Raw genomic sequence first — 24,026 nt, 5'->3', positions numbered from 1 at the left:
AACTACAAAGATTGTCTTTAATTTTCAATCATATAACCTGGTGCTTCTGTGGATGATTTCATATAGATCAAAGTTTCAAAACATTCCTTGGCTTGTCCTTGCAATAACAAGACATGATTAATATGGTGATAAAACAGATTAGATTCCCAGGAGGGACACTTGGGAATAAAGGAAAACAAACACTTCAAGATTTAAAAAAAAAAAAAAAAAAAAGGACAAGGAAATAGATCAGAGCAGTCATCTTGCTGTGTATAATCTAACCTTTTTGGAACAAAGACCCACCAGGCTTCTGGGCTGACGTGGCCAGCTTCTCCTCCTGGACAGTAGCCTGAACAGGCTCTGGATCTGAGTGCAATGGAACAGCAAGTAATTCCGGTTTGGGGTCATTGTGCATTTCAGGAGGCAGTTGAGTGCCAGGTTCTAGGTCTGTGTGCTTTTGAGCCAGCTGTAGACTAGTCTCAGAGTCTGTGTGCATGGAGGCAGGCTGAGGGCTGAGCTCTGGGCCAGTATCCATATCCTCTGCCTGTAGCGTCTGCTCTGCAGCAGGAGACCTGCAGTTGGAACAGACATAGTCCTCTCTGGGGTGGATTTCTGCTTGGCCTGAGTTCTGACGCTCGCACTCAAGGTGTAGCCATCTGAAAGGAGTGCAAAGGAATTTAAGAGAGTGTTCGACTGAGACCTCTGTGCTATCCTAAAATGTGACATATTTATTACTGTAGTTTTCCTAGTGTTTCCATAGTGTTACTAGCACACATCAAAAAACAAGAATGTTGCGTTCATTATTAGATATCAGCGTTAAAAACAAATGTTCATTACCTTTTACAAGTGTGGCAGAATAGTAAGTCTTTGTGATGCTCAGGGTCCAGAATGCAACTACACATAGGACAGCACAGAGCAGGGTCCTGGTTTTGGACGCAGTTCTCACACAGCAGGCTGGTGTGGTGCCATTGCCCGCTGGTTCGTGTTCCACATTGGATGCAAACTCTGCAGTTCTGAGGAGCAAAGTAGGTCTTGTCAGTGCCATGCCATTCAAAGTCATTCTGACACAATGCAGCATGAATAACAGTGTTTCTGCCATACAGATTTAGCACTTCAGTCACAGAATAGGAAATAAGCATGAAACCTGTCCAGGTCCACAACGAGTGCGTGTACATTTAAGACCATGACTCTATCCAGCTAAATTTATGAGGCAGAACTGGGGAGTACGACTGAACTAGAATTACCGCCTCGTGGTTGTATGCCTCAGCCAAACAATCAAGTTGCAGGAAATATGGTCACAATCTTCCGTTCCTGAGTTATGGCGTTGAATAATGGCCAGAATTATCGTAGAACATTACGATGTCACAGTGTTTGTGAGGTCGTAGTAACTTTGACCATTGACCACCAAATGTTTATCAGTTCATCCTTGAATCCCTGTGACCAAATTAGAAGAAATTCCCTCCAAGTGTTCCTGAGATACTGTAATATAGACAAATGAACGGACAGCCTGAAAACATAATTCCCCCAGCCACAGCTGTCACCAGCACAGAGGCATAAAAGCAACAGTATTTATTAGTATCACTATTTTTTGAGATAGATGAAATGGATTTACAAGTCAATTTTCTAATCAAAAGGCTTGTTTAGAGTAGCTGGTTCTGAGTAGATGATATCATTAGATATACACTGAATAGTGCCAACATTCTATTTTTGAACATTATTAAGACTTATAAACTTTTAGTTTTTCTGCTTTGTCTTAAATATTTTTGCCCATTCCATTTTCTATCTTTTGTTTTTTGGGTAAGCAATTTGACAGAAAAAGAAAAAAGAAGAAAAAGAAAAAAAAAAAAACTTTTCAAAAATCCCTGAATGGTTTTGTTGACCACAGTGTTGTGAGCAACAGAACCACAGAGTGGCACAAGCAAACAAATAGCAGCCAGCATTTCTGATGAAATATCCACATTGATGGCATGTGCCAGCAAGCAGAGCTGCTTTGGGTTTAAAATTACAAAGAAAAAAAAAGTGATTTGGTTTCTATCTCAGCAGCATGCCTTTTAAGTTCTGCTGTTTACTGAAAACGGCACTCGGACTTCAGACTATCTTACTCATGCTGGGAATGAAAAGTAGCTGGTCGAAACCCTTGTGCCACAACTGTACAGACACTCCTTTCTCACACAAAATATACATTTTAAAAACCAATTTTTGATGTATATTTAGATAACTTGTTCAGCTATCGGTCAGTTAAATAGGTTTATACATATTTAATGTAAGGCTTCTAACCAACTAACTCTAAGCAGGTGTATTACAAACACGAAACACCTCTCTTGGTCTTCGGTAAATTTGTGATAAAATAACAATTTTTAAGATCATAGAAAAATTAGATTCATTACAGTGATGGTTGTTTCTAATTGTTCCCCTTCATGTCCAAAAGACATGGTCATAAAACTTGTCCATAAAAAATGTACCAGGCCTTAATCTCTCTCAGCAATATAGTGACTTTGCAGTGTAGTAGACCAGCTAGCCACTCAGCTTGAGTAAGCCTTTTTCCCCTCAAGCACAGCCAGCCATTCTGGAGCTCATACATGGTAGACAACATGAAAAGGAACATGACAGAGCATCGAAACTGGAACTATGACTCATTTTTCATTGATCTCTACTTCAGCAAGACAATTGCTCTCAGAACAAAACCACAGCGTGAGTGGGGACAGAGGCTGGGGTGCCAAGTGCCAAGGATGTGTGTAGGTTGTGCTCCTCCTGTGCTGAGTCAGACAGAGAAGCGGAATGTGAAGACCTTTCGTCACCTGCTGCGTCTATTACGCTGGCTTCCTCTGACTGCTGCAGAAAATTGGGCGGTGGGTTAACCAGCTGCCTGAGTGACAAGCACGCCATTTACGCTGCTGGAGGATGAAGGGCGGTGTAGCAATGAGAGATGCATGTGATTAACATGCACACACACTACATTATCTTACAGCACTGAGGCTGAACTGAAGCCTTTAAAGATCAGCCAGTATGAGTCATTTCTTAACCGCAGGAAGTGCACATATAAACCATCAAAAACGCATATTCACATGGGTGGTAGACATTTTACTCAGGCAGAGAAAAATTCATATCTTGAATATTTTTCAAGTGAATATTATTGTCCACACATGATGGGAATTTTGTGTTGCAGTTTTCTGCAAAATCATACCTGATAGAATGAAAATAGGCATCATGTACCACAGCCTGGCAAATGAACCCCATCTTTACATACCAGCCAGAATAACCCTTATTTTGTCTTTAACAAGCCATTGAGCATCATATGAGATCTTTCCTACCTTACATCTCCATCCATTGGTGGGAAGAGAGTCAATAGCAGGTTGCAGACAGAAGGTATGGTAGCCTTTGTCACACATGTCACACACCAGCATTTTAGTGTCCTCTCCTGGATTCCTGCAAAGAGAGTGAGAAGAATGTTTGACAAGAGACACAGAAGGACTTTGATTTAATGCACAAAGTGCACAAAGCTACACAGAATTTAATTTACAGTAGTCATAGTTGTCTTTTTTTTGGGCTTGTCATCTTTAGGTTCCCTGAACAAAATATTTTTTCTTCATAATGTTTTAGTTCTCAGTTGAGCATTTTCTTCTCTTCGATTTTCCAGCCCAGGCTGGTGAACATTAGGTGTATTCTATAACACTCCTTTGTGCTTAGTTTGTCTGTTGTACAGGTACTCAGTTTTATAGCAAACATCAATTTAATTTATTATGTTAATTAATAAAGGAGAGTGAAGCAGCCTTTTCCCACTATATGTAATATGTGCTCTCTGATATATTCTATTTTTCAGAAAAATAGAGGACCCATTATTTGTTTTAGTTTTACTGTACATCTTGCCAACACTTAAATATTGTACTTCCAAACAACCCAAAATAATAATTCACAATAAAACTACTACTTTTGCCAAACTCTTACCAGTCACGGACTGACTGACTACCCATTGTTAAACACATACAAGATAGGGGCCTGCAGCAATGTATAGGCGAGGACATGCAACAAGTTGTCCTGATATGTTCCATCTGATGTCAGAATGATAACCTTAAGATAACATTAAAAGGCCTCGTTATACATTTAACCAGTAAAGTTTTATCCATTTCTCTTACTAGATTGTCAGTTACATTTCTGGTTCACATGGCTAAGGTGATGGTTCGATAATTATGATGACAGTAATTTCATACATGTCTATACACAATGTCAATATAGGAAAACATTAGCAACCTGCAACACAGGCTCATTAGTGGAATTTACCTGTAAACTGTGTTATCATTCTGTCGTTAGTCTAGCGGCGTAATGTTTTTTATGTTTTATAATCAGTAAAGGTGGTGAACACAGCTTGTTAGCAGAATCAATAATCTTTTATTGTTTTGTATCAGAATGGTAAATGCAAAATTGTATTGCCATGGTTTTAACGCAAACAAAGTAATGCTTGCTCCTGCAGAAATGTTGCTATAGTAGTATGCTAAAATATTAGCCTAGCTGATATACAGTAGCTCTGGGCATGTATCTGTGCGTCATGGTGTGCGGGGGTGCTACATCTTTAATTGTAGGATTGGGAATGAGTAAGGCTGACGAACTGGCTGGAAAAAAAAAAAAAAAAAAAGAAAAAAGAGAGAGCTTGACTGTAAACACACAACTTGCCTTTTTCTGGCCAACATCAGATTTAATTTCCAATACTTTTACTTCTATAAATACAGTTAAGATTTAACATTAGTATAACCAAAATAAAAACCATGTTGTGCACAGGAAATGACCAAGCGATTTGCGCTGTCAAACAATTGAAGAAATCAGACAATTTGGAACCAGTCTCAATTCTCATTCCATTATGCAACAATATATTATGAACACCATCTCATCTTGAAAAATACCATGCTACCCAGTAATGGCATGCAGTACCAGGGTTACTATGTAAATATGAAACTGAAAGCTCAATGGACAGTGTTCACCTAAAGCAAACAGGCCTGGTTGCTAACAGATCTCCTGTGCTGTTTAAATAAGGTCAGAGGTTATAAGACTGAGCTTCAGGGTACAACATCCAGTTAGCTGCTCACAGCCCTCCGAAGTAAACAAACCAGCAGTGATCATCATGCCTGGCAGCTATAGAGAAAATTAGTAGGAAGAAAAGAGAGAGACAGAAAGGAAAAAAACATTCAGTATGAGATATGTTATTTAGGGGTCAGGGAGGTCACTCACTTGCATGTCTGGCAGACTTTGCACTCCGGGCACTGCCAACCTGCCCTTCTTAGAGGGGTCACGGCCATGTCCAGGCACATCCCATGGTAATGCTGACCACAACTGGTGCAGAAGAGCTGGTCCAGAAGGTCCCCTGGGCTATCGCATAGTGCGCAATTTACATCATCTACAACTATGGATAGGAAAATGAAAGAAACAGGCTTTGAGTGAGGGAAATAAGGGAGATAAGCTTATTTTAGACAGTTGATAAAATTACATTAATTCAAATTTCTGAGTTATTTTTACCATAGCTTTTAAATTCAATTTAGTGTAACCATGTCCATCCAACTTACATTTGTGAATGGCCAATTCAATGTGTTCTGGGCAGAGGAGTGAGAGACTCCTGGTATCCTGAAAAGTCCCAGCTGCCCCCGCACAGGGGTAATGGTAAAGTTGAGCACATCCTTCAGCACAGCACTTAATGGATGCTCCAAGGCGCTTACAGTATGCACAGTGCTGCAGAAAGAGAGACATCACAAAATGAGTTAAAAGACATCACAAAATGTCTTTGTCTTCAACTAAAATGAATAAATAAACCCGAGGGAACAACAAACTCATGGCCACAGCAATTTTTATGACTGACTTATCCTTTAATGTCTCCTTGGAAAAAATACTCAGCTGGTTCCTCAGCTCAGGATCAAGAGCCCTGTTTTAACCCCTGTTTTGGTCTCCTGATGATCAGACTGCTGACAGACCTTCACACAGCTCCTGTTTCTCTCAGTCCTATGAGCGTGCACTAATAGCCACTCTGGAGAAGAAGTAGAAGGCTAGCTGATGGGCTACACAACCAATGGGCTGCAAATGCAATCAGAGAGCTGTGAGCTGTGCCACCGCTAACGCTAGGAGCTAAGCTGCCATGAGAGCTCAGCCCTGTTGAGTGGCGTGACCTTTTCCATTTCACAGCTGAGAGATCCACGCTGCCGGGCCGACCTTTACCAGCCAGTCTGATCCATCAGCTTTGCTGTGCCTCACTGAGGCAGACCCTCCCTTCTGCCCCAACACATTAAGATGGTGTTAACACCTATTAGTCCATGGATGTTCTTCCCTGACTCACCTTTGTGCTCCCTGAGTCAATGGCTCTGTCCACATTAAGCAGAGATTGTCCCTCGCCCTCACAAACACCTTCGGACCACAAGGCACAACTCTGATGTGCCCAGCATTGCCCTGAAAATTCAAAACATAAAAGATGTGATGATGACAAAAAGTGGAGTCAATCAAATATCTATAAAATATCTATATCTATAACCTACATATAAAGCATTTACAGATCACTCTCCATTAAAGTGTCAACAATTGAAGGAAAAGGTTTAGTCTGTTTTTATTACCTGACTCAAAGACAGACTGGACTTTAAGATCTTGTGGAAGGCCGACATGAGAAAGCTCATCCCAAAATCGACTGGATGGGTCTGGTTCGTCCTCACAGCTTTCAGACCCGCTGGAACAAAGGAGAAGGTTAGCAAAGAAAGCAGGGTTTTAAAGAAGAAGACAGCTAACACATTTGCTGCGCAAGAGAGGGACAGCATGAACCAACTTAAAAATGAATCGAAACCAGAGACATAAAGGGTAGAGGACGATGTGCAGTTTTTACAAAAGCAGAGAGATGAAGACAGAGAGAATGACTGGGGGAAAAATGTTAGAGAGCAAATAAAAAGCTGTGGGGGAGGAGGGAGAGGAGGAGGAGGAAGAGGGCCATCTTGTTTGGCGTGTGCACAAGAGGCTGGCTGTTCGTCTCATAAAATCTGTTGAAAAGGATGTGTTTCTCTGAGTCCCTGGCTTGAACTAGTGAGCCGCATAGCATGCGGAAAATGTGGAGAGGGAGCATTAGCATTTAAAAAGGACCTAAGTTCCAGTAAACAAACTAACGGCCAAAATCAAGAGACTGGCTTCTGGAAGCATGATGGCACAAACATGACAAATAGCCCTCACAGCTTATTGTGTGGTGCCAAAGTTTCATCACCAATTATGAAATGATCTTCTTCCACCTCCTCACATTTCCACAGTTTTCCCCTTTGTCCACCATCTCTGCTTCTCTGACAAATCAATATATAATTTCTCCTCCTGCCCTGGGCTCCCTGCTCTGCCACTGCGTTGGCTCAACCGAGGGCCGGACCCAATGACCAATCACACAGCAACAACACAACAGCTACTGGTTGGCTTGGCCTACTGCCAGACCCGTACTGCTCACACTGCTGATTACGTCACTGGGAACCCAGAGAGACACCCAATTGGTTCCAAAGGACCAAAACAAATTAGGCAGCTGGCCAAAAAGTGTCCGGAGGGTCTTTTGTTGGCACGGTGCAAGCACTCATGCACGCACGCACGCGCACACACACACACACACACACACACACACACACACACACACACACACAGAGGAAAGATTCATGTGCTCCCCTCACCTGATGTGGCATCCACTGACAGATAGTATGCCCGCTAACACAAAGTGATAATTTAGCCTTCAAATGTAGGATGACAACACAACCTGCTAACTGAGAAATGCCCTTTGGCTAGTAAGGTCTGTATGTGTTTGCATGCATGCTTCTTTGTGTGTATGGGTGAATTTGTATGTAAAATTGTGGGCACTTATTAACAAGTTTATTACCATTTTTAAAAAGCAATTTCACCATCATAAAACTCTCCAGTTTCAAAAAAATTTCCAAAAGGCCAAAGTAAAATCTTTTGCCATAATTAAGACTTCCCCACAGTGTCGGTTATTTCCCCACCAGTGTTCAGCTTGTACAGGAACTCAGGACAACCAAACAATCAGTGAAGTGAGGCCATAAGCAAATTCTGGTTTCATGCAGCTCATTAACTTCCTAGAGGAAGACACCACAGACGACTTTACTGTGCTGATCAACATTGACAGCCAAACCATTTGTGACAACACTGCCATCCAGGCCTACTTACTTTGTCTTTTCCCTCGGTCCTGAGGTGGTCTCTCCAGTCATTTTTGGCTGAGTGGTTTTATCACCATCAATGCTATCACTCGTTGAGCCTCCTCCACCCTTGTGGCTGAATAGTGCTTCAAACTGAGGCGTGGTGCAGAATACTTGCAGATCCCCCTGACCCAGCAGGCTACGGCCACCGCAGTAACAGAAGGCACAGAGTCGCTCACTGAAACAAAGAAAATGGATGGTAGGGGGTGTTTAATTATATATACCTACTGTGACTTAATACAGTGCCATGCATGTCACCATGAATTAAGGCCTCCTTTTTATGGCATTAGGACTGTCTGGGCACAACAGATGAATAAACACACAACGTTTGTGAGAGAGGCTCTTAATTTCAAACACATAAAGCAGTTAATTCAGCATGATCTTTTTGTGAAAGACCTCAGTTGGAAACAAAAACCATCACCTTACATGCATAACCGGTTATGGAAATGTTGCAGATTCCATGTGAGAAGGGCTTTTTGGAGACAAGTGGTGAATAGACAAAGAGAATAGTAGCCAAAAGATGGAAAGTTGAGAAATAAAACGTGAGGTAAATATTTATCACATTTGCATGTGATGAGATGGCCCTGTTAATAAGATCCCCAGGGATGCTGCTGGTCTGCCCTCCATCACAAACATCAATAGCAGGGACAGACCAGAAGATTGATTATAACCTTTAAAAGAGTGGCACCTGGGAAGAGAGTGCTGCCTTAACCAGCTGATGACTCCATTTCAATCCATCCATGCATATGCACACAGCAAGGCACACAGCATGTCACATTGCTGTACACAAATGCCCAATTGCGTACTAGTGCCTGTGTATGTAGCCGTTTATGTAAACACTTTTTAAAAGCACAAAATTCTTCATTTCTTTTTTAACTGTGGTCCGAGGGAAGTTTAGTGTTACTAACCTGCTTTTGACTTCTCTACTCGCTGAGACAGATGGTCCTGCTGAACTCTCGGCTGGAGGGCTCTGGGCCAGAGGGGAAGAGGGCTTGTCCTCCTCTGGCACCTCACTGGTCACCATTTCCACATTTTCGACTGGCTGGATTTGTGTTTCTGATGACAACAAAAAGAAAATGTTAGTTGGTAAGTTAATCAGTAAACAAACTACAATTTATGAAGCATTACATCCCCCCAGTAGATTTGTGAGTATTGAAACCAGTTCCACACTTGCCTCTGTGCAATTAATTGCTCTTCAATTCATTGCCAATTATTACTGTAAAATCAGCATGCAGCTTCTGGCTGATACAAGCTGTCATAGGGCAGGTTGACTGCATTCTAGTCAGTTTCCTCCAGGTCAAAAACACAGCCTTTATTAGTGAGAAGGATGGTAAAATATGGGGACCATATGCTCAAGCACTGATTATGGTAAACCCACTGGGAACATCAAGCTCTAGTACAGAATAGTAATAACAACAGAGGCGGGGGAAAAAAACAAGAATCATGGCTGCCAAAATGTTTTGAGAAATGGGGTATAATATTAATCAGGAAAATTTTGCCTGAAATACAACACAACTCAAGTTTGTTGCTATCATGAGTGCTTTTGATCTAAATTACAAAAAAAGGACCAAGTTCACCATACTAATCAGGCAAAACAACTCCCAAAAGTACTTCTCACTGAGACTTCTGGCCATGCAACATTTTTATTAACATTACATTGCAATGTAATTAGGCTAATACCGTAATGATTCAGTGTCATCCAGTGGAATTACACAAGGACGAATTCAAGCTCATTACCTCCTAATAACACAATGTACCTGTGAAAGACTTCTTACAGTCTTGGGATATGAGTGAGGAATATAACCTTTGTTTTTATAACTTAATATTTCACCATAACCTCTTAATATTCTGGTAAGCATTTAATATGTCACTCTGCTAAAATTGTCAAGGTAAAAATGTGTTTGAATATGTGATTACCAGTAGTTTTTGGATTTTTAAACAGAAAAATCAGAGCAGGACTCAGATATTCTCTGCTTGACCTCAGCTGAAAACGTATCACTTTAGGGACAAGACCATATAGAATCGTAGATTTCATTTTGCCAAAAGCTTAGAGGCAGAGAGAGCCATTGAGCTAACCACTGGGGTTTAAGTGGACAAGGGAGTAGACTGAAAGACAAAATCCATGAGCATACTGGATTCTTTCATGACAGAATTTTTAAAAACTCCTAAAAATTGCCTGTTGTTGGTGTAAGGTAGACTACAACTAATAAAAGAAAAGCTAGCCACTGGCAGAATTTGATTCACCAATATCTCCATCACAGCAACAGGGCAGCACTAGGATGTATGAGAATGGGAGGCATGGTCACGTGATGTGATGTACACACATAAAAAAGGCACATAAATGGGTCTGGAGAGACTGATGGGATTTTAAAAAGCTTTTAGAGGGCATTAGCCTTGGGCTCTTTCCCACTGCACCTCAATGCCAATCTCAGAGCAGGAGGAGAGATGGAAGCAGTAAGGGGTGAAAAAAAAATACACACCCACTGCAGCTCACAGCTCAAGCTAAACCCTTTCAATTATAGCCCTGAAGTAGAAGCATGAGGTGCCAAGAAGAAAGCTCTCATCTACTCTTTTCCAGGAGAGGGAGACTCCTTTACCTTTACTGAAATATCGTCTGAAGCACTCTCTGCATGAGGCTGCCTGGATGTGCAAGTTCAAGTCTTATATCACTCCCAACAGAACCAACATGTACATAATGGATCAAAAACCAGCAGTGCAAAGTCTCACCTGTGTCCTGAGGGCCTATGGACTCTGTTATCTCAGTCCCATCCATGCTGTCCTCCTCATCCACAACAACTCTCCCTCTGGTGCGACCCCTAGGGGGAGGAGGAAAAACAAACAAATAAACAGAGGAAGAGAAACAGAGTTCATCTCAAGAGAGAGGATGGTGATGCGGTCATGAATTAGTTAAATATAGTCACAGCTGTCACTGATTTTAATGGAGGCACTGAAGCTGCTGGGCAAGGCAGAAGGGTGATAGATTGGGGTACAATACAGTACAGACTTGTAGTACGTGCAGTTTAAAGATGGAAGGTAGCCAGTCTGGATAACTCTGCTCTAAAGATTTAGATAAAGAGATTGGGAGATAAAATAAAGAGACACTTTGGCATTAATGTAACACAATCCACAAACCAATCAAAATGTAGTGCTGCTCATAACGCCAAAATTAAGATGTGTGTGTTCATCTTCAGAACAACATGGAACAAGGGCCTTTATCATTTCCCTTGAGGTATGACAACTCATTAGAGTCAAACTGAACATGCTCTTATTGAATTTCAAATCAGAACCCAGACATCACTTATTATGTGATAATAGCTCTGTAATTTAAGAGACCACAAACAAATATCTTATCATGTGCATGAGTCATGTTTGGGTTTTCAACAGTCATATCCTCAGGATTGTTACATTTTCAAGACGTAAATAAAAGGGAGCAATTATTTACGAGTCTGAAAGCAATTCTCCTTTTATATGGATACAATGGATTATTATGCTGTTTAAAGTGAAGTCTGTGGCTAGGGAACTACTGTTATAACTCCTCATGTAAAGGAAAGGAATAGAATTACCATGATTACACATATTTAAGATACATTTCTGAATGAACATATCAGCCAATTACAAAAGACAAAAAACAAAAACACACAAACACAGCTACAACCTCTCATAATCAAATGTAATCAACAGCTACTCTATTGGGTGACAGCAAGCTACTACAGCCAATTTGTTTACACAAGGCACTTTGATGCTCTCAAACTAAGACTTGCTTTGTCTTCACATCACAGCTGAGCATGTGTACACACACACACACACACACACACACACACACACACACACACACACACACACACACACACACATATATATATATATATCAGTAAAAGGGTGCTGGTTATGTTTCCAGAACAGCAGTGTTGTGAAAGGTCAGTGCGCTAGTTAATTTTCCACTGACTAATGCAACGTAATTCGTCATTAGCAAAAGCAATATCATTAGATTTAGTCATTTTTAGTCGGGCCAGGCTGAGATTATAACATACAATTTTTCACTGTGCTGCAACTTTGTATCTAAATACCAACAACTTATTACAATGATACACTTTACATGACTTAATAAATTATTTGGCTTTATATACATGATGCCCTTAAGCAAAGTGAAGACAATACCAAGACAAACTTTACCCAATGCACATGTAGAGATGTTCTGAGATGCTCTGTGTAATCAGGCTTGATCACTGTTTTTTTTTCAGATTCGTAATCTCTGGTTTCTCTTGTTTAAATAAAATGACAGGGGTTAAAGAAAAACATGTTTATACGCATCTGCATATTAGCATATACTCATTATTAAAGAACAAGGATTAAGATCCAAAGCAAAAACAAAAAAAACAAAAAAACTTGTTGATCGGAATATCCCTTCTCGTGTGTCGTTGCTGTCCCTTTTAAAGATCAGCCCTCTGGAGGGCAAAGTTAAATGTAATCTTAGCCTTTTTTCCACCTGCTCCTGCCATCTCTTTAGAAGATGATACCTCTGTCTTAAAGCAAGACAAAAATTTTGCCATTATAACTAAAATGCTAATCTTCCTATATCTAACTGAATATGCCATGTCAGCAAAACAGACAACTACGTCAATATTTCCAACCATATGCCTGTGTGCAAGTCATACAGATGCACACACACCAGCACACTGCTCCCTTTCACAAACAGTGTGGAGAGATCTGTCAGCGTCAGCATCGTCCAATGGGAGCTATGTTAACCAAATCTTGGAAGAGCCATGTGGAGGGGATAATTGTCATGGATACAAATTAAATAGCAACGTCAAGTAATGATGTTGTGGGTGGGGGGTGTATGTGTGTGTGTGGGGGGGTAATTTTCAATGCCACTGGAGAGAAAAACTCACAAATGGCTGGATACCAAACCAACCCCACCCTCTAAATGACTTCCATGTCAAGATAAGGAGCAACCCACAAACCCAAGAATGATAGAAGAGGCTTCGAACAAACCTTGGCTAAAAACATAATTACCTGTAAGCATGAGTCAAACATAAATATCTTAATAAGGTGGAAACAAGCCACCAAATCTTAAAAGATAGCTGTTTTCATTTTGTTGAGCAAAATATGGGCTGTCTTGCTGTACTTTTGGATCACACTGAGATTTGCACATGACAGAACCTGAATTTACACAAGGGGAACAGGATTTTTTTTTTTTTTTCACGATTAATGATTATAATTGATGGCTGAATGTGATATTAGAAAAATAAACCAAGAATAACATCTGCAACAAATCAGTGTGTGTGTGGAAGCATCTGCACTAACAAGCACAAGATTCAAAAACAACTTATCAATATACAGTTACTTTGTAATAAATCTTAAAAGCAAAAATTCACAAAATCAACCCTCATTAAATTGTCATTAAACCTTTGAAGGTCTTTGTTCAATGTGCTACTGATTGTGAGACAAGTAGCTTGAACAAATGGCAGTGAAAAAAAATACAATCAATGAAGACTGCGATCATGATTATTTTCAAAACTATACTTCACCTGAAAAGCACACCACAAGCGGTCAGGCAGTTATGTACCGGGACCAAGCTAAATGTGTTTACTGATGCAGCAGAATCAACCATTTACTTCTTTCAGCCATATACTTACCACACCTTCTCTATCACAGGTTTTCCTTTACATATGTTCATCGAAAACACTTTTACAGTCTATAACTAATGACATGTAAGTGGCTGCATGTGACATTTTCATCTATGACCACAATCTAGTGTATACAGACAAAGTAGTTGGTGGTGACCTCTTTACATAGACAGCTACACAACATTCAACTGTAATTATATATAACTATGCAAAAGGCACCAAATTTCAGCACTGATACAGCCGGTTATTTCACTGACAAATGCTCAAGACTAACATTCAACCCCATACCCTGCACAACTTACCCCCCACCCCCCTCCATCCATAGTCCCACCACAGGGAGGGAGGAAAAAAAAAAGAAAAGGTGAAAATAATGCCATGGTAAGTAGTCCCAGCTAACAGTCTGCTGCCTGAAAAACCTGACATGGATCAATGCTGTTCTGAAATGGACTGACTAGCAGATGGAGCGTGGGCAAATTGAGTAAATTTTAACCACCAGGTCTAGCAAAGCGATTTATGGCACATCCTCCTTTGTCACAAGCAAAGTGGTTTTTACAACAACTAACACTGGAAATTTTAATATTTATTTATACATATTGCTTATATCCATTGGAAGAGGCAGCCAGTTGGTCTGAAATCAAGACTTGAGAGCATGTTGTGATTGAGCATACTGCGTTACTTATAATAGTTAGTATTGTTTGGTCCCTAATCTGTCAAACAGGTAGTGTTAAAACAGGGTCTTTCATTTGCCTTTTATTTACATGAGCAATAGTGACATTGCAAATTAGGGTCTATTGAACTGGCTGAAAGCCCACAGGCGGTACAACCTGAAGTCCATCCACAAAGCTCTGATCATTGTTCAGAGATGGTGGAGGTACAGGACTATTGAGCTTTCTGGAGGCGCTGTGGTCCAAATTCAATGAAATCTGAGATTAGATAAATATTTGTCAGTACTGAGCTCAGTGACTGTGATCACCATTTTAGTCCTAATCTGAAGCCTTATCACAAACCTGTCTTTACACAAGCAACTACAGTCTTAATTCTGACCACAACAACACTGACCATTACAACAACACAAGTAACCACGAGAGGAGCACATTTCTGCTGATGGGTTGTTCTTGACTTGTTCATCGACATGATTCAATTCAAGTCTGTCCCAGGTCATCCTTCCACTGTGGCATTAACGCATCATCTGGATGCTTACAGATTAAACGATCCATTGGGAGGCAGGGTATTAAGATTGATTGAGAGGACAGACTAAGGAGAGAGTTAAGAACCTTGCAGGCATTTTATAACAGAGTAGCTCTAAGTTGCATTATATGTTGCTATGGGAGTCACAAAGAAACCCAGGTATCTTGTACAATGCCTCATAAGAAATTTCTGAAATTACCTGAAGTTAAACTGCTGTGGAATTGACCATAATTCCTACCAGGACGTAAAAAAATCTGCTGCCCACTAAACAACCAGAACAGGGGCAGTTTTGAACAACCAATGGCAAAAACACCAACAAATATACTGTATTCTAACAAAAATACATTAAATATGCCACATACTGTATGATAATCCATGTTATACTAGTTCTCAAGAATGTAGACAGTGAGCCGCAGTAATTGAAGGCTTTGTTTCTGATATTTTCTATCGCAACCACCAGATATTTTTTAAAGATTTTTGGTAATTTTTTGCCTTTATTGACAGGACAGTAGAGAGTGACAGGAAAGGGGCAGAGAGAGGGGGAACGACACGCAGACACGCAGGAAAGAGTCAGCCGGTCGGGAGTTGAACCGTCACTGGCCTGCTAAGAGCATCAGCTCATGTGGTACACGCCCCAACCACTCCGCCCTCGGGCCGCCCAATATATTTTTGAGCGCTACTCCTTGATTTGATGAACTTTTGTTTTAAAAAAAAAAAAAAAAAAAAAAAAAAAGGTGGTTTGGGGTGACATATCTTAGAATGATAAATTATTAAGATTTCATGGTTTGGTTTTGGGACTGCCTCATAACCATGTCTTCACTATTATTTGGCTTAGTGATAAAGGACATTTTTTCAGAAAAGCAGCTCTGTAAATAAGATTTTTTGATTTTGATACAACATTTAAGCAAACAGCTGTGTCTTGTTTGTTTCTGAGTTGTATGCCTGGTTCAGTCTTGTTTTAGTCTCAAGAAAGGAATAAAGTAAGGAAATTTTTTAGGGAATAACTTTATATTGTCATTCCAAAGGGATTGTTTTCATGACAACGGGCCAGCTCTACGGGTCAAATGCACTACTGCCTACTCCCTAAATATGGGGACAATTGCTGGATAAATACTAACAAAAGTAATTTTGTAATAATATTTATTTTATACATATTTATTTATTTTAGCCGCACAACAAAGTCATGACAAACTCATGGAATGAAAACTCCCTCTGGCATAGAAATAATATTTTAAACCTACTTCTTTCTGTTCTTCGGCATGGATATGGGTGGTGCCTGGGGTAGGATGGCAGCAGCATCCTTGCGCGGCCTGCCACGTGGTCGCTTGTCTGCGTGAGCAGGACTACCTGTGGACGTGGCCCCTACACTGCTGGAGGGCGGTGAGGGTCCCTGGTCAGAGGGCTCCACAGTCTTATCCTCTGATGACATTCTGAAAAAATGGTAAGAAAATCATGATAGGCGTTTTAATGGCAGGTAACATAAGCTTGGAAACTTAGCTCAACTTTTCAAACACGGAGAGGAAAAACAGGTGCTGATTTCCACACCGTTTGATTTCATATTCTTAAAAAAATTTTAAAGAAGGAATAGGAAAAAAAATGACATTTCATGGGAAAATTCAAACCGTTAATGGTGATGGAACATAATTGAACAAAGGTTGCAGCTTCATTCACTGAGATATCCAGATTTCGATATATTTGTAACCATATTTAACTCTTTCTAGGACTCAGACACACTGTGTCCAAATGAATAGTTAAGGTAGGCTGTAGCCTGTTCAATAGCTTATTGGTGATAATATTTACTTTACTGACAATCATTTCTGATAAATATTCCACAAGCTTTATCCTTTTGTATGTTCTTCTTGATCTTGTATCACCAGACTAAAACATCCTGGGCATCCCTCTTGGCAGTAAAAGACACAGTTCTGATCATATTCATTGGGTTTGAAGCATGTTGGACGCTGTTTATATGCCCAGGGTGCATTCCCTTTTATCCAACCTGCGATCCCTGCATTTTTTGCAGAAAAACCCTCTGCACTTAAAGTTGAAAAATGTTCCACTGAGCAGAGAAACGTTCAGCTTAGCTTTCACCCAATGTGAGCAGAGTGGAGAGGCAGCAAGTTCCACCTCTTTCTCGAAGCATTCTGCTATCACTCCACATAAGCCGCTCCAGGTTTTCTATTTTGCTGCAACCCACCCACTAAAAGAAAACCCACTACAAACCACTCAATGGTACATATGGTGAATGCTACCCTTTAGCGACATTTCATAATGTGAGGTGAAATTTAAAAGGTAGCCCAAGAGTGCACTGGAAAAACAATGGTAAACTGATTAAAATTCACTTAAAGTTGTGCAAACCATGACTAGGTGAAATAATAATATGATAACAAAAATCTGTTAACTATACCATTTACATCATATCTTGGCTGAGCTAGGGCATTGTGGATAATGTTGCAAAATCAGTGAACAGGATTGCTTTATGGACTTATGATTGACATGTCAAAATGTCCATTGGCTGTTTGTACAACACTCCAGCAATCAAATTCACACAAATAAAGCCAGACAAAAAAATGTCTTTGCATTGTACATCAATACAGCTTGTTCATGGAATGACATACCCACTTTATACTCCAGGCACAATCATGCCACTCCGGACCTCTCACATGCCCTGGTCCAATCATATGTCTAAAATAGGGGAAGGCCTTTCTTTCATAAGGTGTTGTGAAGAAAAAGAGTAAAATTAAGGAAAAGCTTTTATTTTTCTTATCATTCTGTTTTGTCAGTATGATCGTCATGTCTTGCAAATGACACAAGTTATTGTGAAGAAGTGATTACGTATTGTTATTGACCGAATGAGTGAGTTCTTGTGTTCTAAAGAAAAGATTATTAAAATCTTATCTTTCAGCCATGGATTCTAAAGCTGGTCAGGAAAACCCGTTGCTTTCTTGTCCATGTTAGTTTTCGCTTTGCTTTTTGACTCAGAAGTACTGACACCAAAACCTAATGTTGACCACTGGCCATTTCCCTTGGATTTCTCTCAGTATTTTATGCAATTCAGTTCCACTGTGAAAAGCTCACCACTGCAAGTAAAACCCAACAATAGGAGGCAAATTTAAGGAAAAACCTACATTAACTGCCTTAATAAGGTGCTGGGCCACCAAATGCTGCCATAGCAGCTTCAGTGTGTCTTGGCATGGATTCTATGAGTCATTGGAGCTCTACTGGAGCGATTCTTTCAAAAGACATTCCTTCATTTGGCAATTTGATGATGGTGTTTGACTGGTTTGAAGTGTGGTAACTGTAAAGGGTATCGTTTTGTACCCCTGTATCTGTATTTGTTATGTTTCTGAAGCCATTTATAAAACGTTTTTTCTTTTAATTTGTCACCTGTCTGTATGTTGTCTGTTCTTGCGCAAGCTGCTTTGAAATGTATGCTTGCCTGTGTCTTGTGAACATCAAGCTTTCCTCACCAAGGCAGTGCAGTTTGTCTGTGCTGCAGACAAGCATTTTGATCATCACTAAGAGCTTAACTGTTGTATGATAAAGTTTATATTAATAAAGATTTGCACCAATTTTTTTGTTTTTGGCTGGGATGTAACCCCAAATATCAAATTGTAAGTGGCTGTTTCCAGTAAACAAGCTCATAAGAGAAGACTGTCCGGCCCAGCCCTTTATGACAAGGGACCAACACTAAGTTAATGCATTTCAACTGTGTTTTTTCATTGACTGCATCATGTCCATCTGACAGATTGGCCACATATTGGCTCACAAATTGCGCATCACTGTGATTATTTAGGCTTCAAATCTCTTTTCTTACGACCATAGACTATTTAAAAATGGACGTAGACTGCAGGTCTGAAAAGTAAGGCCAATGCAAAGTGACTTAAGCCTGCATTGTATCTAATGACCATCAGGGGGCAAAAAGAAGTCCAATTGTATTGAAGTCTATGGCAAAATGACCATACCTCTGACTTGATTTATTACCTCAGTAAACGTTTTCCTATCAAGTTTATGGTCTCAATCGCTAATTTCAAGTCTTCTTCAATACAACATGATGTTCATTTTTTTCAATTATGGTCCCATTTAGAGGCAAATAGACAATAAAGCAAGGTATGCATTAGGGCGGGGTTACCGTGTGACAATTGGGATAGAGAACAGAGCGGGTCAGATCCACCCCTCAATCCTCCTTAGCTTCACCTTCTCATTCAAATGTGGTTTCCTCTGATTTCAAAAAACCAAGATGGCAACGGCCAAAGTACAAATTCGAGGATCGCAAATGGCAGTTCACAAACAAATGGGTGATGTCATGGTGGGTTGCCACTTGCTTACGACTTTTGTGCATTAATTCAATGATTCCTTATCGGGCTGCGAGCACTGTCAAATCGCTAATTTCACATCCCAACTACATCAGAAGCCTTTTAGTACAGATAGTGATGAATGACTGCAGCTGTTGCTGCTAGGTAACAACTGGCTGGAGAATGTGAAGAAAATTAAGCATCTAGCAAGCTAAAGACTACGGCTGTGTTTCCGAACCACCTACTAATGTACCATTCATACTAACTGTGATGTCAAAATGAGTATGTACTATGTTCCAACTGCATAGTATGTGAATTTTGTGTATGTGAGAAATACCCGGATGTATACAAGATTAGCAAGAATTTCTCAGTATGCACTGTGAGCATACTGGACATACTCAAGTGCCCCATGATGCATTGCGATCTTCAAACTATCCTGGCACTAGCCAGCAAAAAATCATGTACAAATGTGAATGCGCTCCTCTGGACCCAGGACGTTACAGTACACTACACCAGCCAGCTGCCCTCCCCAGATCTCATAAATCGTCCCAACAGACATTACAAACACACACACACACACACACATACATATATATATATATATATATATATATATAGACAGAAAATTGTAAGTCTATACAATTATATTCTCACATGAAAAAATGTTCAACCTTTACAATGTTACCTATTAACAGTGTTATTAGCGAATATTGTAACAGCTTTCAGCCTGCTCTAAAATCCCTGCCAGTCGTGCGAAATGCATTATGGGATACAGGCTGTATACTTCAGTGTGAACTAGGCTTGGTAATGGCATACTAATTTGTTCATTTAGTAGGTAGTATATAGTATATACTCAATGAGTATGTAGTAGGCCGTAAGTTAGTAGGCGGTTCCGAACACAGCCTATATGTCTTTCTTAGCTGTATGTAGAAAAAAAAAAAAAGGTGAAAAGCAAGAGAATACTGAATTTACATTTCTCCCATGATCAGTACCATCCAATGGGATGCTCTTTGTGTGTACTGAAGATGTGAGTGGGTAACTGTTTGCTAACATATTTGTTATAACTGCTTAATAAGCCCAATCTGTTTCAGTGACTTTGTTTTGCAGTCTTAAAAAAAATGAAAAAAACTTGCTGAAAGTGGCTTTAAAATTAAAATAACCGCATAGATTATAAAGTTAAATATATCTTCATGGTCTATTTTGATGTTCCATTTTTTACATGATATTTTTGAAATGCATGATTGTATGGTAACATGAGAGACTTTAGGGTTAACCAAGTCTCATGACCAGGCAGTGATGCAGTATTACAGATGTGAAGATATCATTGGAATTAAGATGAGCTGGGTTGTGATAAAAGTGCTCTGATAAATCTTACGTGACTGAGAAAAAAGCTGACTATAATCAAAACGTGTACTTTTCACTTGTTTAACCATACTAAGGTTTACAAAACTACAAACAAACAAAAGTTCAAATTTTTGGCAAAACATCATCCTTTTCAAAAGCAGACTAGTTCCATACAGCAGGTGCACCATGTTTTCACCAACCAGTAATAAATTTTGATGGTCCCTCTTAATAAATACATGCAAAAATTTACATAAGCCTCTTGCTAGCTTGTTTTTCTGTACCAAAATGTAATTATGTCAGACTACATTATGACTAATATTTAGAATGAGTCATGAGAAAGTCAACTTTCAGTAAACCAGTAAAGTGGTTAGTAAACCATGACATACCTAATTTGCCTCATAACACTACATCTTTTCCAGAGTAGCTTATTGCACATCTGTACAATGCAGTGTACGTGCTGAGGAGATGTGAGCCCCACATTACACAAACTTGCTTTTAGCTCATGTTATCGTACTAAACTGCTATTTAAAATCAGTGCTATTGGTGGCTGGTCATGAGGTATGGTTGGAAGGACATTTTGTGGCCTGAAATGATTTCAACAATTAAAGAGGCATTTTGTAATAGCGAGCCAGGAAAGGTTTCATTTGGACTCTTTGATATTGTGGAACTAACACCATCTTTTGCTGCCGATCTGTGGAAATTCTCTTATTCTCTTAATGCCTATACTGGCCTCCACCAGCCTCCAGGCTCTGTGCACAGATGGCAGTCCAACAACACCAAACTTCACAGGAAATATTAGCCATTACAACACTTAGACTGTCAGTGCCATTATCTAGATTTTATGAATTTCTGCTTACAGCCTTAGATCAGAAACAGGGACTTAGACTGTCCCCCGAGACACAAGATAAAAAAAATTTAGTTAGATAAGGAACATTTTCTAAACAAGTAAGCCTAAACTGATAATGATAGGAACAACGATGATTGTTAGGGCATCCGAGGTGAGGATCTGGTGACTACTAGGCAGTCACGACCACCATGAGCACAATTGTAGACATGCTAACGTTAGCTTTTGTTAACTCAAGCCTGGGCACAAAGCAGTTGCATACAGCTAACGTGAGCTAGCCTGTTGTGTTGAACTCTGTCGCCTTTTCCTTGGCGACGACAGACAAAAGTAACATTGGCATCGTCTAGATGTGACAGAAAATGCATATAGAAATTAATCCCTCTTTCATATTTGACTGGCGGTGGTGGACTGGTTTTGGATTTGAGACACATTCCCCAGTAAACTTTGAAAGAGGTTCACACAGCAAACAGGTTACCCATGGCTGCAGTTAGTTGGCCAACTCATCGCACTGGCTTGTAACGCCTACGCCAAAACACCAAACATTAATGCTTCAGTCTTTCATTGTCCCACAGTTAGCGTTCAATATAATAGTCTTGCGGATGATGGCAAACGTAACTTGTAGCCTTAACCACACTGCGTTAGCCAACTTCCAACTGGGTACAAGGCAACGATGAGCATTTGAGCCCAACATACACAAAGGCTCGGTCTATTCAACGAAACGGAACTGTTCTGGGGAACTACAATGCCACACAAAAAGTGAAAATGATACGGTATACAATGACGTAAGCTCTGATTTTTTGCTTTTTGTTACAAAATAACGATAGTTATGTTTGGACATTTACCTCGTACATCATGTTAAGCTTTAAACATGTGATAAAATCCTTCCATTTCTGATTATATAGCACCTATGGACCTTTCTATTCAATGTTCCGTTCCGTTTAATAGTCTGAGTCATGAAAGCCAAGGCGGCGACAAACCCCCAACATCAGACTGGAGGTGGATAATGTTGGCTCAGCTCTACTTCAAAAGGTGAATGCCAAACAAATCTAGCTTGCATGAAAAACATTTGAACTTCTCGTCGGTGCTTACCTTCCAGCCCTATGAATAGCGAATTATCCTCTTCATGTCCAAAATACTGGGAGATGAAACGTCGCACTTTTATCACCCAGCTAGCTAGCAAGCTAACTGAGCTAGCTAGCCTCTCTCCAATGAAGCAACACCGCAGTTCTCAGAAATGCATAACGCATATCATTATATTCCAACGTTGCAATGTTATTCCCAACTTTGCCCATTTGATGGAAAGGCGGATGATGTAAATCCAACAGAAAACCGCTTCACTGGCAAACGCATTTGGGGGGATCACTTTCCTTTCTCCAATGACAGCTGTCGTCGCACGAGTTGGGGTTATATAGCTAGTTGGTGTTAGCCACCCAAGTCTACGGCCAACAATTTTACCATTAACGTATGAACAAATCAAAGCCAAAATCCAAGCGGCTGCAAAAGTCAACACTCCGTAAATGAAACTTTAAATGTGGATCCTCAGCGGAGGTGCAGCGAAGCAAAGCAAACGTTGGTTGCCGACCGCTTGGTTGGCAACTGGTTCTATTTTCTTCAGCTGCGACAAGCTGCGGGACCAAGCGGCCAGTTAGGAGACTCTCGCAGCCAGCCTGCCACGCAGTAACAACCGCCCCCCTGGGCATGTAAAACCAAACATTAGCTTTCCAAAAACAACATTCCGCCTGCGCCACTGGCCGAACTGTGAATTTACTATAAAATATCACAAAATTAAGTTGAAGATGTCGCTTCAACGTACTCTGTAACGGTGGCCATATCTAATGATAAGTGGCACCGAAGCACAGCCCCTCTAGGCTCTTCAAAAACTAGACCCACCTCCCACTGCCACAACTACGGCACGCAAATCTTTCCAAATCCGTGCGAGTTCGTCGAGAAAGGGATGTTTCTCGAGTCTGGCAAACGTTTAATAACGTCGATACGATAACATGATAAAAATAATACCACGCAAACCATTTGACAATTTCTTCAAAATACTCTCTGACCCTGCGGAGGGATATGGGCATTTAGTAAATAAAATAATGGCTTGGGAGAGCGCAAAAAGCTGGATTCTGGATTTCAGAGTTGGTGGAGTCGGATTGTCAGGAGGATTGTGGTCCAGCTCATGCAAGTCTCTGCCAGCAGCAGCAGCAGCAGCAGCAGCAGTGACTCCAGCTGTCATCAGCCTTCTCCAGAGCAAAGGGGAAAAAGAAAAAAACGTTTAACTTTCATATACACCGTCGTCGTTCAGGACTCGTCCAGACACCATCCATTCACATAGACCACGACCTAATACATCTTCCAGAGGCTACCCCATTACACCATCTCCCTCCCCGCTTTGTTTCTGTCACACATACTCGTCTGTGCACTGATTCGGGCAGTGCATTAAGTGTGTGGCAGAGGTAGCCTGCAAACGGGCCGACATACTGTACATGCAGGGGTTAAATTTCGGAAAAGCCCCCAGGGGTCGGCTTCCAGCGGCTGTACATAATATCTTATAGAGCCA

At 40.4% G+C, this 24,026-nt stretch overlaps 1 protein-coding gene across 7 annotated transcripts in view; it reads right to left on the bottom strand.

The window, feature by feature from the left end:
- Positions 1-23,502, bottom strand: part of kmt2cb (lysine (K)-specific methyltransferase 2Cb) — a 63,189-nt gene extending 39,687 nt beyond the window's left edge. For 6 of the 7 annotated variants that reach the window (XM_071492711.1, XM_071492713.1, XM_071492716.1 and 3 more), the window contains exons 1-12: positions 22,559-23,502; positions 16,231-16,419; positions 10,902-10,990; positions 9,083-9,230; positions 8,146-8,352; positions 6,564-6,673; positions 6,293-6,402; positions 5,532-5,694; positions 5,200-5,371; positions 3,291-3,405; positions 817-992; positions 262-635 (exon numbers count right to left, since the gene is read on the bottom strand). In XM_071492711.1, the coding sequence (XP_071348812.1) occupies positions 262-635; positions 817-992; positions 3,291-3,405; positions 5,200-5,371; positions 5,532-5,694; positions 6,293-6,402; positions 6,564-6,673; positions 8,146-8,352; positions 9,083-9,230; positions 10,902-10,990; positions 16,231-16,418 (1,852 nt within the window). In that variant the 5' untranslated portion in view covers position 16,419; positions 22,559-23,502. The remainder of the gene's footprint in view (positions 1-261; positions 636-816; positions 993-3,290; positions 3,406-5,199; positions 5,372-5,531; positions 5,695-6,292; positions 6,403-6,563; positions 6,674-8,145; positions 8,353-9,082; positions 9,231-10,901; positions 10,991-16,230; positions 16,420-22,558) is intronic. The other variant, XM_071492714.1, reaches the window with a different exon arrangement.
- Positions 23,503-24,026: the final 524 nt, after the last annotated feature.

This window comes from Trachinotus anak, unplaced genomic scaffold (genome assembly GCF_046630095.1).
Source record: "Trachinotus anak isolate AG129_WGS33_773 ecotype Australia unplaced genomic scaffold, CSIRO_AGI_Tana_v1 ptg000012l, whole genome shotgun sequence".
Taxonomy (NCBI): Eukaryota; Metazoa; Chordata; class Actinopteri; order Carangiformes; family Carangidae; genus Trachinotus; species Trachinotus anak.
Note: the sequence above shows the minus strand (reverse complement) of the source record. Positions and strands in the feature narration are given on the sequence as shown.